The 18,526-nt window shown below is 38.0% G+C and overlaps 1 protein-coding gene across 2 annotated transcripts; it reads left to right on the forward strand.

Moving 5' to 3' along the window:
• Positions 1-1,141: 1,141 nt before the first annotated feature.
• On the forward strand, positions 1,142-18,338 carry septin15 (septin 15). Of its 2 annotated transcripts, none has more exons than XM_049722270.2 (13): positions 1,142-1,438; positions 3,495-3,591; positions 6,014-6,120; positions 8,638-8,738; positions 8,843-8,977; positions 9,301-9,418; positions 9,501-9,593; positions 10,078-10,174; positions 14,646-14,697; positions 14,906-15,031; positions 15,103-15,238; positions 15,493-15,638; positions 16,084-18,338. In XM_049722270.2, exons 1-13 carry the CDS (start codon positions 1,400-1,402, stop codon positions 16,121-16,123), a joined length of 1,287 nt encoding a protein of 428 aa, XP_049578227.1. In that variant the 5' UTR covers positions 1,142-1,399; the 3' UTR covers positions 16,124-18,338. The 2 variants fall into 2 exon arrangements, with proteins under 2 accessions (XP_049578227.1, XP_049578226.1); XM_049722269.1 differs by having other exon boundaries at positions 1,143-1,438; positions 3,492-3,591.
• Positions 18,339-18,526: the final 188 nt, after the last annotated feature.

Consider the following 18,526-nt stretch of genomic DNA (forward strand, 5'->3'; position numbering starts at 1 on the left):
AGATGCATTAAACGTTATCTAGCTTTAAGTTTGTCATCAGATAAGAAATCTTTTGTTTCACTTTCCTTTGTAACTTTGTCTTCTGCAATCTTTTAATGTTGATCTTTTTAAATATTTATGCCTCTTTTTTTCTACTGGAGTTTGTCATGCTTGGTTTCAGTTATGTACCTGAAGAATCACAGTGTTTTTTTTTTCTTTAATAAAGTTTTTTATTTGCTTTAAAACAGACAAACTGTCTCAAAATCTGTGTTTAATTTTTTTGATTTTGTAATTTCCTGAACATCTCATATAAACCCGTTAAATAACATTAATTTACAAATGTGATTGCACTTTAGTTTACATATTTAAATGTTTAGATATTAAGATGTGATAGACAGTTTTTGCGTGATTTGAATGAGACGAAATAACGTGCTTTTTCTCTCGAATATATTGCTATAATCCTTTGTTTCAGATATACTGTAATTATTTTCTGTATAAAAATCCAATTAGGTGTTCAAAAAGCACATAATTGCCCTACATTGTCCATGACACCTAAACTAAATAATATTCTAACAACATCCTAAAACAACAGATATACCGTATTGGCCCGACTATAAGACGACCCTGATTATAAGACGACCCCCTCTTTTTCAAGACTCACGTTTGAAAAAAGACTAATTTTTATACAGAACATGATTACATCTGAAACAAATGATTGAAACAGTTAAATCAACCATTTGAGAGAATCCATATGGTATGTGACACGGACCGCTACGATGAAGCATTTGCTCTGGCTGCCACAAAATCACTCGCTGACTGAATTACGACTTCCCGTAGCAAGTTCCAGACAACACAGGAAGTTTAGCGCAGTTCTTTTTCAGAACAAGAGTTTTGAGCGTTAAGTGCGTCACTGGCTAAAATGTGATTTGCGTCGATGCTACTATTTTGTAGTATTAAATACAGGAAAGTAACTAGCTTTCTTAGTTCCTGCGTGGAAAATAAAACGCAATTTTACTGTTGTATGACCGTATGGTACGTGAATTAGAAAACGAAACCTCAAAATGCTATCTAGCGAGTAAATAATTAAAACAATGTTTGCGCTCTAGAGAACAACGTTTCAGTCAAAAATCCAATTTTATCTTGAAGTTTCCAGACGGAAATAGCGTCGAGTACAATCAGAGTAAAAAACAGTAGTGGACCAAATCTGGCATCGTATTTGCTTCTCTGAGATTCTACCGTCGGTTGTGTAGCTAAATCCTCAAATATATACGAGTTGTTTACTTTGACGCACGGTGGTTTAGTTTATTCTCAAGAAAGCCCACTCGGAGGAATTAGAACCGCGCGTTTCTTATCATTCCGTCATTCTCTTGGACGCTTGTCGGTGACTGTCCATTGCAGACTGGGCGGTGACAGCATTACCATGATCGAACGACCAGAAACTGCAGTTCCCAGCATTGCTGTAAGTCTCTTTTTTTCTTTTTCTTTGCAGCAACCACGCGTTGACATTATTGTATGGTTGCTGGAAATATTAACAACTCATTTCAAAAAGACTCGATCCTCTCAATCAACCTCGGTTGACCCCGTTAGCCCCTGTTAGCTTTGTCCCCCTCACATGCAATGTAGTCCTTTCAGAATTGGGACGTTGAAGCGTCACTTTCGTTCTTGAAAAGAACGCTACAAACTAGTGCGTGGCGGGGATTATTATAATTCGGAGGTTAGTTTGAATTCATGCAGTCATCTGATTTGTTTTCATGGTAGCAGAAAATCAGCGCTACAATCACAGCAACTGTTTCGGGTAATTCATGTGGATTTTCACACTGTCATGGGCTGGCAGGGTAGTAAAACATGCGGAATGAAAATTCCACATTGCACTCCCCTCTATTAAAAGCTACTCAAGAATTTAAAGCTGCTAGGGCACATTGAACTTGCAGCATCACCAGCAGGATTCTTGTGACGTCATGTTTTTAATGTAGTGAACCACACAGCTACTATAATGTAGACTGGGGGAAGGGTTCACATGAACAGTATGGGCTGAGCTTTCCAGCCATTTTATCACTCTCTTCTCTCCTCTTACATATTTTTCCTCGGGTGTACCACATTACTAAGGGAATATGAAGCCAACTTGCAAAATTTTGCTACCACATTCCACCAAAACCCTTCACATTTATTTTTTTGTATGCCAACATAATTTTATGTGTGCATGCATGTTTCTCGTAGGTGGGATAAGCCATCCTATTATGTAATGCAATATTTGCTCCCTTACCACCTACACTCACAACTTGGAATAGAATTGGTTAAGTGCTTCAGAATAGCTCATTGGAGCTGCAAATATATTGACAGGGCAGATGGTTATGTTTTGTTTAAATGCAGGACCGTCTGTCTATAATGGACGTTGTGGGGTGCCATTGAATGTTGGTATCTAACGTTAACTTTTCTTTTCGAATGCATAACATGGCTGTGGTAAAAAATTAAAGGAAACAGACATGACTTCAATTTAGGGCAGCCTTGCTGATTTCAAGCGAATTGCCCAATATTAAATCAGACTTGATAGAGGCTTAATTTTAAGTGACTGTAATGGGAGAGAGGGGTTGGTGAGAGTTCAAAGTGACTGTTTGCAATTCCTTGCTGGCAACATAAAAATTATTTTATTGCATTGATGTTGTGAGGATATTAGGAATACTGGCAATTTAGCTCAACCATAAACTCAGTGAAACAAAAGTGCATATCACTAGTCTTGTATTAATCATTTCTAATCATTGTTTTATTTGTCATTTTTTAGTTTGATGGCATGTCATGTGAGTACAGAGCAGCATTCCCTTTATACGCGGCAGAGCCTGAAAGGTTGCAGGCAATCCAACGATCAATTGTTTTTGCCTATCGTAGCGTGTAGGACAGTTTGGCAGGCAGGGTGTTGGGTGCAGTAGGGGGTTTATTCGAGAGTACAGTGTTAGATAAGGGAGTCATAGGCAAGAGAAGCGGTGCTGGGGTGCACCTCACGGACTGAACAGATAGCAGCCGCTTTTGACCTGAGATTTTCATCACATCACATGGAAATGATTCAAAATGTAGGCTGTTGCGCAATGAGATGTTGCGGTATCGTAGTCTGTATGTACTGTGTATATATATATATATATATATATTGGTGTGAATCTTTTTGTCACTATTGATTTGTTTCACTTGATCTTCACTGCATCAAGAACCCCAAATTCAAGGTCTGTCCTTTTACCACCCTCGTATGTATTGCCGGGTGCTCTTTACTTCAAAGTAGCCCTCTGTTAGACATAGCAATTTTAATTGCAGGTTCATTTCAAACAAGATTGTTTTGATTTGTTAATCTTTGAACAGCTCCAGTTGTTTTTATATACATATAGCTAAGGAAAAGTTTTGTTATATCAATTCTTGATGCTCTATGTTGTTAATACTATACGACAAACAAAACACTTTGCATTTAACTTATTTTTGTACTGCTTTGCTTATGTTAAACCATTGCCTTTGTGTCTTTTGTGTATCAGCAGCGGAACCTGGAGGGCTATGTGGGATTTGCTAATCTTCCCAACCAGGTGTATCGGAAGTCCGTTAAAAGAGGCTTTGAGTTTACATTAATGGTTGTCGGTAAGTAAGAATCCTCTGTGTCAACCACTTGTGTCTGCTTTTCTCAGCATGTTTTGAATATGTGTGTTGTGTCACCAACACAAGTTGAAAGAATTCAAAGTATTTCAGGCATCTAGTACACTCATCTGCTTAAAGTGAGCAGTTTATGCAGTGATTTATGACCCGGTGTGGCTTTGCTGTAAATCACCCGAGTAGTAATTTACGAAAATATTATTTGTTTGAGCTGGAGAGTTGAGTTTTCCATCACAGCATCATAGCTAACAACATTCAGGACAAACTCAAAACTCCTACTAGGGGAAATAAGAAACCTTGAGAAGAGACCACAGATGGGAGGATCCCTCTTCCAGGCTGCAATGGATGCAGAGAGGACACATAGTACACATAATATAGACAATTCAAAGATGAAGCCTCGAGAGCAGGACGTTATTGCACAGCAATGTCTCTGAGACTCTAAGAGTGGTGTGAGTTCATCAGAGCGACAGCCTGGGGGAAGAAGCTGTCTCTAGGTCTGCTGGTTTTGCCGTACAGCCCTCTGTACCACCGTCCGGAGGGGAGTAGTTCGAACAGACTGCAACCTGGGTGAGAAGGGTCTGTAGAGATGTTTCCTGGTCCTGGACAGGTACAAGTCCCAGATAGATGGGAGGTTGATTCTTGCAAAAGTCTTTCATTACAGTGAATAGTATTGCAGTCAATATTATAGGACCTTTATTTATGATGTGTATGAGGCGTCTACAGAAAACACGAGCGCACCTTGATTCTAATTTAGTGGTGTTCAGTGGAGTTTGTCTAATTGGAGCTGCTGTCATTTACAGTCTCCCCGAACCGATTTGAACACCCGAGTAGATCTGGTACCTCCAAATTACAAACACCAAGCTTATTCTTCTGTTGTCGCTGTTGATTGCCTCGTGAACATGACCATGCTTGCTTGCTCATTCGAAGCACTTAAGGGAAGTCTCTAGCTCATTTCTCATCCCCCATTCTCACAGCTGCTATTTTGAGATGCACGTGCCGGCTGTGACCCCGGCACGTTTCAATTCCGATTCATTCTCCAGGGGATCACGTGTGACTCTAACTTGGTCTTCAAATTATATTAGGATATCAATGGTCAGGTTTTTGTGAAGTTTGGCGTTGAAGTGGGATGATTCTTCTTCTGAGGGATCATGCTGATAACTGTCACTAACAAAACGGATGACCTTTGCCCAGTGTCAGAATACCAACCTTTTAATTTTCATACTATGCTTGCATCAAGTACCTTGATACCAATACTAAAATCATACCATGACAAAAATCTACAAATCAAAGAAAGGGCTGCAAAAATACAAACTCAAATTCCGAGAGCTAATATTATTGCAATATTTAACATGTACGGTGCCTAAAGAAATGACATTTTTATTGTCTAATAAATAATTTTTTTTTTTCATGCTGCAAAATGAACTGGCTCTATCTATTCTTAGCTAATTAATTGTCTCTCAACTGTTGGATGGTGATGCACATTTAAGTTTGCGTCCGACTGGTCAAATTCAGACAAAATCACACAATTGTGTAAGAAATTTGTTGCATGTCTTTATGACATGCATATTGCATGGGTCAATTTCGCAACATAGATTTTTTTTAACAATACATTGTGAGCCCTACTCTGCAGGGATGTTATGGTTTGAATTAAAGGTTACAGGAAATATCTGGGTTGACATCCAAGTAAAAGAGGCCTATTGACCGTTGTTGAGGACAAATGAAACTGTTGCACGGGGTAACGATATTAGTATCGTACAGTGATATTTAGGAGTTTAAAACTGCTTGATGCCATTTATTTTTACCACCAGTATTTAAAAAAAAAAAAGGCAGCGTGGCACATTAACTGTCAAGCGGGTTATTATATTATTATAATAGATTAATGATTGTTTACATCTACATCGGAAATAAATGATTTCTTTCCTTGTGTTGTGCATGCGGGTGTGTCTGTGTGTTTGCATCTACTCTTGCAATCAAAGCTGACCCTCAGGAAAAATAAAGATTTTCTAAATCCCACCCCAGTCAAACAACATTATTGACTGAGTTAATGAATGAGCTGAAATGCGACAGAACTAGGCCAACGAGGAAAAATAGAACAAATTGAATTGTGGGCGCTCTGATTGGTTTGAGATTTGTATCTAGGGCTAGGGAAACAAAATTGATTTATTTATTTGTTTAATAAATGAAAAGCCACTGTAGTCGTGTATAAGTGAAATCTGGACTAAACTGGATAAGCATACATCGGATCACTTTTTTTTCCTTTCACAGCTGCTGTAATACAAAAATAATAAATGACAGCTTTCTTAAAAATTTACATCCTAAGTTTTTCAAAATTCTGCCTTTACTCTCTGTATTCAAAATAATTTACTCGTTTTAGACCTTTATCTGACAACTTGCCTTTGTGTGTCCGTAGGTGAGTCAGGTCTTGGAAAATCAACACTTATTAACTCCCTCTTCTTGACTGATCTTTACTCCAAGGACTACCCTGGGCCATCACAGCGCATTAAGAAGACTGTACAGGTGAGCTGCCTAAAACAATCTTTAGGCTCCCACCCTCAATGGTGTGATTCTCTGATGATCACCACATTTTTCTTTGGTGCTCATTTTTCCCATTGGTGGTCATTTTTTCCCAACCAACTGACCTCATGGATGAACGTGAATCTGGGCAAAGTAGGGCCTGTGGGCGGGCCACATCCAGTTCTTTGCAGCCTATAGGAAGTCAAACTACCTGGTGATCCTGAAAGGGGGATCCTTCCATCTGTGGTCCCTTCTCAAGGTTTCTCATTTTCCCCTGGCAGGGGTTTTGAGTTTTTCCTTGCCCTTTTGGGAGCTTAAGATCAGGGGATGCTTTGAGAATAATTGTCAATTTTTGGCTATGTGAAGCCCTTTGAGACTGTTTGTGATTTAGGGCTATACAAATAAACTTGACTTGACTTGACTTGAAATTAACAAATGCATGTATTTTGATGTGCCTGTTTGTTAGTGCAAGCCAAGCAGAATAGCGACTTGTCCACAGTGTTGCCAACTTGAACTACTTCCAACTGCTTTGAAATCACCAGCATACATAGAGAACATAGAGACTATTCACTTCCTCGTAGGCTGCTATGTCAGCATTTCCAAATATGGGCACCCTGGCCACTGGGGCACCATCGCCTTTTCACACTGCCTCACTTCTCTTTCACATTGAACGTGTGCAGTATGAAAACATCTCTGCTCTTCTCCATGTCTTCATAAACCATTTCAACCATTTCGAAGTTTTAATGATTTTAAGAAGAAAACAATCCTTCGAAATAAAATTCCGTAGCTATTGAAGGCCATATTATTTGGACCACAGCACACTAAAAATACTCAAGGTGAAAAGAGGGACAAGAATCTGAACAACACTTGGATTACCGGGAGAGCTGCAGAAGACAGCAACAAGTATGGGAAAATTCCTTACACAAGGGCCTTCTTTTTTTCCTTGAATGGTTGTGTTAAAACAGAGCAGGAGACAGGCAGGCCTGTGTAGCTGTAAGGAGTATACATGCGTATGTAGAGGAAAAAAAGCAAGGGAGGATTTCAGGAAAGAAATGGCTGAAAGTGGGGCAGGGAAGAGAAGATAAACAATGAGTTGGATTTCTTTTCCTAAGTTGTCTTTTGCAGGCGTCGTAAGCCACAAAATCAAGTGTTATTTTGGCTAAATCTCAAACCACCGACACTGAGAACTAAACAAGCTTTAAACAATGTGTGCAGACGATAAATATATATAAACTGTGTCAAAAATTCATATCCACAGCTTCTATTCAAACACTCTACAAAAAACAAAAATCATTTTTCCTTTCCATGTCTTATCGATGGGAAGTTGTCGAGCACTCGGTTTTTATCTGACGAATTGAGTCCCAATTGAAAAGCTTGTTTTGCCACGTCAACTCGCTTCTCTTTAGAAACGTCAACATTATTTGTCATTAGGTACGGCTCGGGTGCTGGGAGGTTGTTCATGCAGTATGTTTATCAATTTTATGTTGCCGACAATGATGCTACATAACAAAATAATATTTGTGCATTTTGGTTATATTCAGACAGTTGGTTTAAGACTGTGTGCCCTGTGATTGGCTGGCAACCAGTTCAGGGTGTCCCCCGCCTACTGCCCGATGACGGCTGGGATCGGCTCCAGCAAGCCCGCGTCCCCCATGGGGACAAAGCGGTACAGAAAATGGATAGATGGATTGTTTAAAACTAAACTGTTTGTATTCCGGAATAATCCCAAATTCCAACAGATCATATTGTTTTAATGATGTATTTGGCTTGCCAACATTTTTGAGGGATTTGTCCTTCTGTTTGACTTAACAAAAATGGTTCCAAAGTTCAGATTTTGGTTATTCTGATTTGTTTTACAAGATGAGTTGATTTCGTAAACATAGCTTGCCAAATTACTGCTGTGCACACCTGTGTTTGTGCACGCACGTGTGTGCATGTGCGTAACCACTAGCATGCATATTTGTGTGACCGTTGCATGCACAGCTGTACAGACAGTTGGTTTCAAGGTTTGTGGAAGCTGAAGAATGTTCTAGAGTACGAGGGCTGCAGTTTGTCAAAGGGGTGATCCAAAAATAAGTAGACGTCCTTGTGAAAGTATGTGGGTTGTACGACCTCAATAGAGTAACTGCAGGAAATGGTAAATCTACTATAGGCAGGGTTGATTCTGAAACTGTGACTTGTGGGATGAGCAGACAATTTAATGTAGTAGTTATTTTTTTTTGATTCTGGCTAAATTTCAAATGACGCAAACCGTGTGGTGAATCGTTAGCCCTTTTATTGGTATGCATCGTATAGTTGAAAAAATAATAATAAAAAATAATATAACTAATAACACCCCTACTAATCACCCTTCAGATGTATTGAAGCCTGATTAAGAATGTGTTTCCTGATTTTTTTTATTATTATTATTATTTTTTATTTTTTTTTAACCTGCACACTGAACTTTATACCATCAACTTCCCTGCTGTGCGTACTTGGAATTACAGTCTTGTAAAATAATGGATGGTATGCGTGTTTCAGGTAGAGCAATCAAAGGTGCTCATAAAAGAAGGCGGGGTCCAGTTGACTCTCACAATTGTTGATACACCAGGATTTGGAGATGCCGTTGACAACAGTAACTGGTTAGTGACTTTCTTGGTTGTTTCATTGATTCAGTCAGTCTAATTTTCCTACTTTTAAAAGTTTATTTTTTTTTCTTGTTTCTGTATATTTGATCCTTTTTCAGCTGGCAGCCCGTCATCAATTATATTGACAGTAAGTGTGAGGACTTCCTAAATGCAGAATCAAGGGTGAACCGCAGATCAATGCCAGACAACAGGGTCCATTGCTGTCTATACTTCATTGCGCCCTCTGGACACGGGTAGGAGAAACATCTAATCTCATTAGGTTTTGGATGCAACACTACTCATATGTAGTAAAAACATTTCACATTGTGTAGTACAAGTTCAACTTCAATTAGACACTAAATGTTTTCAATCTGGGGCTCCAAAAACCCCAAAGGGTCATTTTTTTTATTATAATTTGTTGCATGTCAGTTGATCTTGTCGTGTGTCATCCATTGTGGGGCGGCATGGCTCAGTGGTAGTGGTCCTCTCCCATGAAAGAAATTGGGGGTTCGATCAAAAGGTAGAAAAGCATTATACGAGTACAGCCCATTTATACCCCTCTCTGTTTATTCTTCAGATTAAAGCCACTTGACATCGAGTTTATGAAGCGACTCCATGACAAAGTCAATGTCATTCCTCTTATTGCAAAAGCTGACACTCTGACCCCAGAGGAATGCCAGCTTTTTAAGAAACAGGTATTTGGGAACTATAACATGAGTCATCTCTGGCAAAGCTGGAAATGTTTATTTGACTTTAGTATTATATCATTTTCTGTAGATAATGAAAGAGATCCAGGAGCACAAAATCAAAATTTATGAATTCCCAGATACAGACGATGATGAGGACAACAAGCTGATTCGGAAGATCAAGGTACTGGACCACAAAATGTTAGTAGTCAGCTGAGAGAATAAATGAATGCCAAAGGTAAGTCTGTCTGTCTTTTAGATCATTTGCATCGCTTGCAGGTTCGCCCCAGTTTTAGCTGCAGCTTATTGACAAATTAATTCATGCAACATGGCCCCAGTAACCTCTGGCCAAAACATGGCATCTACTCACCTTTTTCGAAATCATTCCAAAAACAAAACATGGTATCTACTCACCTTTTGATTCCAATCGACAGCGTTCATATTAACATGGACAGTATCTGAGCCGAAACATTTCTAGGGTATAAAAAAATTTGAAAATTGTACTAAAAACCTTACTTCTTCAAGCCAGCTGTGGTTTTAGTCATCTACAGTATGTAGCCTCTTCTAAAGGCTTTATTGCCATATGATACATCAATTACAATAATTGTGATAGTAAAACCCCACAAAAAAAAAATAACTGTTTTTTTTTTTTAATCACTTCACGCCAGGAGAAGATGCCGCTGGCTGTGGTTGGCAGCAACGTGGTAATCGAAGTGAATGGGAAGAAGGTCAGAGGTCGCCAGTACCCGTGGGGTGTGGCAGAAGGCAAGTTTAAACCAAGTCATTTGCCAGAAAGAAATGATCATTTTTAGGGAATCTAAGTCTTCACTCTTTGGATGTTCTAGCATTTTGCAAGGTGTTTTGCAAGAACAGAGGCTCATACCTGTATGTTCTTAAATCCCTTTTTATCCTCAAAATGTATTAACTGCCAGGTGATAAAATATTTATTTTCAAAATGTGATTATGTGATTGCGGTAATCAAAGTCAGTTCCGATAATTGCTGTTTCCCCTCTGGAAGTTGATTCATATAAGGGCTGTTCTACCTAATTATCTTTTACATTTTTGCAAATAAAAAGGTGGGCTGAACGAATTTGAGAAATAATCTCTACTATTTTCTATAATATAATAAAACCACCTATGTCAGTTTATCATTGAGCGCTTGAACACAGTGCGCCGTATAATCAGGTGTGCCGTATATATGGACCAATATTGAGCCACTACAGCAGGCGTGTCCAAAGTCCGGCCCGCGGGCCAAATGTATATATCTTATATATGGACAAAGTTTTAAAATGGGCCAATCATTGAAGGTGCACCTTATAATCCGGTGCGCCTTATAGTGCGGAAATTACGGTACTACATTCTGATGTTGATTCGAATTTGATTAATTGTCCAGTTCTATTGGAAAGTACCAATTGCAGAATGTCCCTTTGAATATTAATGCATTTTGAGATAGTAGAAGTTTATCATGACAGTTAATACATTGTTTGCATTTACTCCCACTGTTTCCCCCCCCCCAACCAAATCAGAACATTCCTTCTGGTGATTATTGGCCCCTATCCTGGTAGGGACTCTGGAAAGGCAGACTGGATCTTTGGTGTCTTGAAATATTCCTGACACGAAGCATCCAGTTGATGTACACGATTTTCACCTTGTTTTTATTTATGCTAGAATTGTCTGTAAGATGATCATTTTATTAGTCGTTCACATTTTCATTCTTTCCTTTCTCTCCCTTTTCTGTTTTTTTTTTCTTTCATTCTTTTCCATGACTGACAGAGGGCATATTTGGTAAACAGATCCAGCCTTGTCTTTATGTTAACCCCATTTTGTCTCCTTCAATTTCCCATCAAAGCATCCCTGACCTTAATCTTTCCATCACTCCTTTCCTCTGCACCCTCCGCTCACATCATTAGGCTGAAGATCATCATACCGACCGATGCTTTTATCAGACTTGGGCGTGATACTGATACTCAACATTGAAATCATGAAACATGCCCTGCTTTCACGAGATGAGGCTATATTAAAATAACATAGCCAGATAAAGCAGTGGATTTCAAAATCACTTTTTTTTGTAGTTTGTTGACCCAAAGCTCATAGGTATCCAAACATTCATGATACTCATGTCTTGCAGATGCACCATATTGTATAGTTCTTGCATTTTACCCAACAACATAAAATGCTGTACTCGGAAATCTTGTTGGTTGGTGTAAACGTTACAAGTCAAATGTTTTTTTTCCCCTTTCTTTTCAATATACCTCAAACTCTTAACACCTAATCTCAAACTTGCTTGATTTTAAACTTTATTGAAAAAGCCCTGTACCTGATGTAAATTATTTATTATTATTTAGCTTGGTGTGTATTTATCAATCTTAAATGTTTCAGTTCATCTAATTCATTTTAATATCTCACAAAACAACCTAAGTAAATATAAAATGTAGTTTCCAAATGTATAATTGGGTTAGTAATAATTATTTCGAAACCCCATTTGGTTGTGTTTGTGGGATATTAAAATTAGCTTTGTGATTCCTAACATTTAGGTGAGCTAAATATGTGAGTGGCCGTTGGGATAAGGAATTAAGAAGGGTCCATTATTTTCCATGGCAGTGTACTTAAATGTAATTACTGCCAAAAGTAATAGCAATGAGGAAAAAATGACTCCTGTGTAAAAAGGCAACAGATGATGATTTCTGATGTCTTTCATTCAGACATCAAAGTACAGTCTGATGAGAATATATTTTTCATGCTTTAAATAGCCATTTTGGTTTTTGTCCCAGGTCTGATGCTGTGGCTAGTCTCGAGAAAATAATTTCAAAGCCGTTTCAAGCTAAAGCTGCGATGCATTCCACTAACACCATGGGTCCCGTCTTTGCTTCGAAAGTAGTACAGCTACATATGCTACATCATGTGATTCCATTTCCCGTGTTTGACTCAAACACAGGGACGTATAGGCTCAGGTTAAAAATGTTGGCCAGAAAGTTATCACTGAACAAAGCTGGGATCCATGATCCTCACATATTTTGAATAGATTCATGAGCTCATATCGTAGCAGTGCAAGTTATGTAATGTTGCTTTATCATTATTTTCATTCATTTGCATTCTTAAGCTTTACAAAATATACAAACATGCATGCCTTTGCATGTTTCCAATGATTGTAAGCGTTTAACATAAAATATATAGTCATTTATCATCATACAGGTAGATTTATAAAATGGCAACTATAACGACACATGAAGCCCACGGGCCCAAAACACCTGATGAATCGTTGCACTATTCTTTAAAATGATCACTGATTGACAGATAGATACATGGTTAAGAATAAGTCATCAGGTATTTTCTGCCTAAAGAATCAAATTACTTCTGTTAACAAGCCATTTTGGTTTTTCTCCTTGAAATCCAAGAGATCCTTGTTTGTCTCCTTAAAATTGCTCCCCCCAGCTGGTCTTGCATAATTCCTCTGACAAATACCCAACTCTCCCACTCCCTTTAGAACCCCTGCACTCTTAAGCCAGTCAGTGTGGATACTTGCAGGTTATGATGATGACCTGGGCCAAATCTGGGCTGCTTTTAGGACAGAATCGACGTCTGACATTTTAAAACCCCAGTTACCTCCAGACCCAGATTTTGCCCCCAATGGGCTCGGACAGTAACTGAAAAACCATACCCCCTCCCCTTCGTCAGAGCTCCCTCCTCTAGAAGATACAGGAGGTCAGTGGCTGGCTTGGGAGGCCAAGGTGAAAGACTGCTTAAGTTTCATCAATGGTAAGGTGTCCTACTTCTTCCCTGTCCCGATGAAAATTGCCTACCAGTAAGGAGCAGCGTTTTCAATGAAGAAGAGGCTGTCAATTTCGATATATTTTGCATATTATCACGTTCATCCTTAGCAGCTGTTTGTCTGCAGTCCTTTTCCAGAATCCCATCTGATCATTAACCTTGGCTGTGTAGTTAAATTATGAATAACATCACTAACTATCCAATCATAAAACAGTTTTGAACAATAAGTCTGTATCGTTATAATATTTTTTGTTTGTGTGATATACAGTGGAGGTGTTCTTAGATAAGAAGTCAGCTATGGCAAGATTTATTTTGTCATTGTAGTTTGCAAGCCCCATTATGCAAATACTGTATCCGTCCTAAAATGTCACTGGCTGGATTAAGGAAGTCCTTATTTCATAAAAATAAACCAAGATAAATCATTTCAAAACGATATGCATCTAATGTGAACTAGGTTTGCAAGTCAGTTTGAAAAAGAGGTGGAATTATTTTTGGAAAAGAGTAAAAAAAAAAAAAAAACCTCTTATAACTAGCAGTTATGTGCATAATTGGCCAATTACTTTCAAATGTAATTAACACAAACATGGCATTATTTAAAGTGCTTCTTGTTAACCCCAAATAAAGTTCAGATTCTGTAGTAGGATTTTCTTAACAGCTGCATTTTATAGTAAAAGCTTCTCCTCATTCAGCTTCCATCACCACCTAAATGGAGCGTATCTATTTTGTGGAGTATAATCTGCAGTCAGATAATGAAGTGAAAGTCTTTTATTATTTGAGTTGATCAGTATTTTCACACAGTTGACATGGTTCTGACTGCCTGGAAATTATATCAGGCTGCTAATGTGGTACCAATTTGTTAGTGTAGGAGCATTTTTGCAAGTATGAATACAGACGGAGCCTCGACTGTCGGTATCAGTGAGTCCTGAGTGTTGAATTTGAGGATCAATAGACTCACATGGATCAGAAATATTTAATATTCAGTTATCAGAGTAAGATTTGTAATCCATGACTATTTTTTTTTGTTTTACTTTTCAAGGACCCCATATTTTCCCGTCAACATCTTTGTGCACATAAATCTGTAACCTCTTATGAAATCTCTTTGTTTCTTCGCTTTTAATATTTACCAAGCTATCTTGGTAAATATCTTAATGATAATACCCTCTTCTCCAACCCATCTCTTTTTAATCTACAACAAATCTTATTAATTTATTATATACGCTGACTCGTATGCGTTCATACCTTAAAATAATTCATGAACAGGCCTTTCATTAACCAACCTTTTTTCTTACTTATATATAGTCTAAGTAACCAAAACATTAACTGCAAAAGTTAAGTCTAATTGCAAAATTTAAGCCTCCTCTTCCGTACTCACTGATTGCAGCAACCAACAATTTTGATGGGTGAACAACATGGTCACTCAGTCATTTTAATATCTGTGTGTCCCCACTTGTTTTTCTGTGTATTTCAGTGGAGAATGGGGAACACTGTGACTTTACTGTGTTGCGCAACATGTTAATCAGGTAAGACGCTGTGGACACTACATTAAACTGGTTAAAGGAAAATTTCCGTTAAGAAATGAGCCATTTTATAATGTCTCACACACACACACTTCCCAATTAGCTCACAACAACGCATGCCCAAATGCTTGCAGTGATTTTTTATCATGTCGAGTCCAGTTGTTTTTCATTCAACTCTATGAATCTTCATAAAGATCTTTTCTATCAACAGGACCCACATGCAGGATCTGAAGGATGTCACCAACAACGTTCACTATGAAAATTACCGCAGTAAGAAACTTGCAGCTGTCACCTGTAATGGAGTGGATAACACCAAGACCAAGGGACAACTTACCAAGTAAGTCAAAGGCACTATTGAATATCAACAAAAGGTAAGCAATTGAAAATGACTGATGCTATTTTGAGCAGGAGTCCCTTGGCACAGATGGAAGAAGAGCGGAGGGAACATGTGATGAAAATGAAGAAGATGGAGGCAGAAATGGAACAAGTCTTTGAAATGAAGGTTAAGGAGAAGAAGCAGAAACTGAAGGATTCGGAGGCTGAGGTAAAACTGTGTTTCTATACGTCAGGGGTTACCAACCTTTTCCAAAGTGAAGGCGAAGGGCTACCAGTTATATACACAATTCTAAAATAAATTTAAAAAATCTTTAAAATGACTTTTATTAATAATAACGATGCCAAAATAAGCATAATAAATTACGTTCTTTGTTCATATACTGCATCTCACAGAAATGAGAAAAAACAGAGACATTTCTGTTCTTTTTTTCTTTAATCTGTGCCTTCTGTTTCAATCTCCAGCTCGAGCGACGTCACGAACAAATGAAAAGGAATCTGGAGGCACAGTACAAAGAGCTTGAGGAGAAGAGGCGAGTGTATGAAGATGAGAAGGCCCACTGGGAGGCTCAGCAGAGAATCATTGAGCAGCAGAAATTGGATGCCTCTAAGTAAGTAACAAAACCTTCAAGCAATTTCAGCATATTAATTTATTTACAATAGCTAAGGCTAGAAAGTCAAACGCACGTACAAAACATTCCCCTCCAAACCGATTTAGCACCCTTTGTTTTTGCTGTTGACAGAAATTTGGGTTTGAAAACAAAAGCTAAATATTACAGGAAACAAAGCCACAGAAAAGTACTACTGAATCTACTTCCATGTAACAATACAAAATATACTCCAAACCTGGAATAATCTTATTAGTCAAATACTGTAGCACAACTATTATTCCGAACACTACTGTGCTTCCACATAATAGGATTAGTTGGAAACACATGATTGGATCATGGAATGAATGTGCAAAACATAACTCTAATTATGACAATTGCGAAAAATGCGAACTAGAGAATGTGGCCCTTTATTTCCAACTAAAATTTTTTTTGTTTTCTCATCTAGGACAATGGAGAAGAACAAGAAGAAAGGAAAAATCTTTTGAAGGACTGATTTTGCTCCTCTTAAGTACCAGCTGTGGCCCTAAAATCCTTTTTTGCTCACTCTTTCACACTTGCTCTCTCATGCAAACACACACACACACACACACACACACACACACAGAGTTACTAATATAACACAGTATTGGTTTTTTTTGGCATTTCAGATGTGACATGGCATATACACAACCATTCAAAATGTTTCATGATGAACACCTGTGATTTTATTGGCGAATTCACGTGTTTGTAACTTTGTGTTCCTCTTTATTTGTCCTGACAAAGAGGAACTAATCCCGAGTTCCTCTGAGCTACAGTCTTAGCGTTAACTCATGGTGGGGACCATTATAAACGTTTTTAGTGTTAGTCCTTTGAGCTCTAGATATTCTTAGATTCCACTCTCCTACACTCCTTGTTTTCAAATAGACTCAATAGTACTAAATAATTTTGCAAATATGTTGGGAGAACACTTGGTGTATGTAAAATGCTTAAAAATGCTTTTTTTTTTTTTATAGTTTGAACAACGAATGAGAAGGAACCATTTCCTTCTATTCAGAAATAAACAGCTAAAATTTAACATCTTAATCGGGAATAATAAATGTAATTTTGCGTTAAAAAGTACGACTAAGGAGCCTACTGGTGTAAAACAACACTGGTGATTTGCGATGCTATTAATTTGGGGCGGTTCTCAAACTGCACTGGTGTGGTCTAATAAATTTGTTAAGTGCTACAAGTCAAGTTAACTGACTCAGGGGACTGCTACAAAATTGAGGTTGGAAATAAGACCCAGGCATTGCACTGAAGCCAATAACCTCTCAAAACACATGGCTGAAGTAGTGTCGTCTCATAGAAGCGAACTCATCGATAGAGCTGACACCATGAGGGTCTCAACGTTCCATCAATTTGAGACCGTCGGTAGGTGTCATGCTTCTTATTCGAGTTACCTCAGGTCGTTACCAGTTAGCAAACAGACATTGTGCTCATAACACCAAATGTTGATTCTTGTTGATTGGTGAATACTATTAAAGCTGCAGACTGTTTGTGAAGAAAAAAATGCCAATTACTCACCACCCACTCATGATATTTTACATGATTAGGTCTGAAGGGAATCAGGATTCAGTGTGTTTTAGTTATCTGTGTGTTTTAAGGTCTATACAGCTCAAAGAGGGCCGGAGGGATTTGGAACCACAAAGTTATCCTTGCAGTGTTTCTGAGTTGAACTTAAGATATTATGCAAAAGCCTCATTGGTGTCTATATATATATATGTTTTCCAGATTACAGTCATTACTAAAAAAAAAAGGTTTTATATTGTGATGTAATAAGTGATGATGAGTGTTGTCAAGGACTTGAACCAGATTATGGCAGATGTTTTCACTTATGGTAAAAGAATAGAAGTGAACAAGAAAAAAGAGATTCCCTTAACATTTCCTTCACCCTGTACTCCAAAGTGAAAACAAGTGTTTTAGAGACATCTAAAATAGCCTTATCTCAGATATTACTGTAATATAGTATCAAAATGCTTCCATAAAACCAACAAAGCTTGCTTGTCAAATAGAATATTGTATGTTCAGGCCAGAAGAGGAATGCTTTGAACCTTTACTATTTCTTACCCAGATTTGTCATGTTTTATTTTCTTATGACAGTATAATGCGTGTGGAAAAAGGACGGCTCCCGTATAGTTTTCTTAACATTTATATGAATCCAGTATCTTTCTATATTTTTCCATGCTGCATGGAGTGTTCTTGGTGGATTAACAGCAGATACTAAAGGGACAAACACTAGACCTTAGCACGTAAATATTGCTTCGGGGTATGATAGATAAGAAATAGTGTGTACATATTGGAGGCTGTTCAATTGCCTTTTTTTTTTTGTGTGATGTGTGTTTTGCTTATTTGTTTTCAAGAATTCTTAATCCTAGAAATAACCACTGAACATGTTATTTGAAAGACAGTGGAAGAACTAACTAATACAGACAACATATGAATTTATGAATCCCAGAACCTCTCCGTTGTTCATTATTTTTTTATTTTATCATTATTATTCATCGATTTTCACAAAAGTGGTAGGCATTTCCGTTGACTCATTAAAATTGCTGGACCTTCTGGTAAGTGCATTTTTAAAAGTTTACTTTTTATGTTAGTTTTCTCCTAGCTTGTGTTATCAGGTCTCCTGTCTCTTACTGTACATTTATGTTATTAAAATTGACAAAGTTTTAACCCCTACTTGTCCAAAGCATCATTTTTGAACAACTTTCACACTTGAATTTTATGTGTCTAATGCGGACTCTGTACCGCGGGGTGTCCGGGCTCTCCCTTAGAGATAAGGTGAGAAGCTCGGTCATCCGGGAGAGACTCGGAGTAGAACCGCTGCTCCTCCATGTTAAGAGGAGCCAGATGAGGTGGCTCGGGCA

This window comes from Syngnathus scovelli, chromosome 6 (genome assembly GCF_024217435.2).
Source record: "Syngnathus scovelli strain Florida chromosome 6, RoL_Ssco_1.2, whole genome shotgun sequence".
NCBI lineage: Eukaryota > Metazoa > Chordata > Actinopteri > Syngnathiformes > Syngnathidae > Syngnathus > Syngnathus scovelli.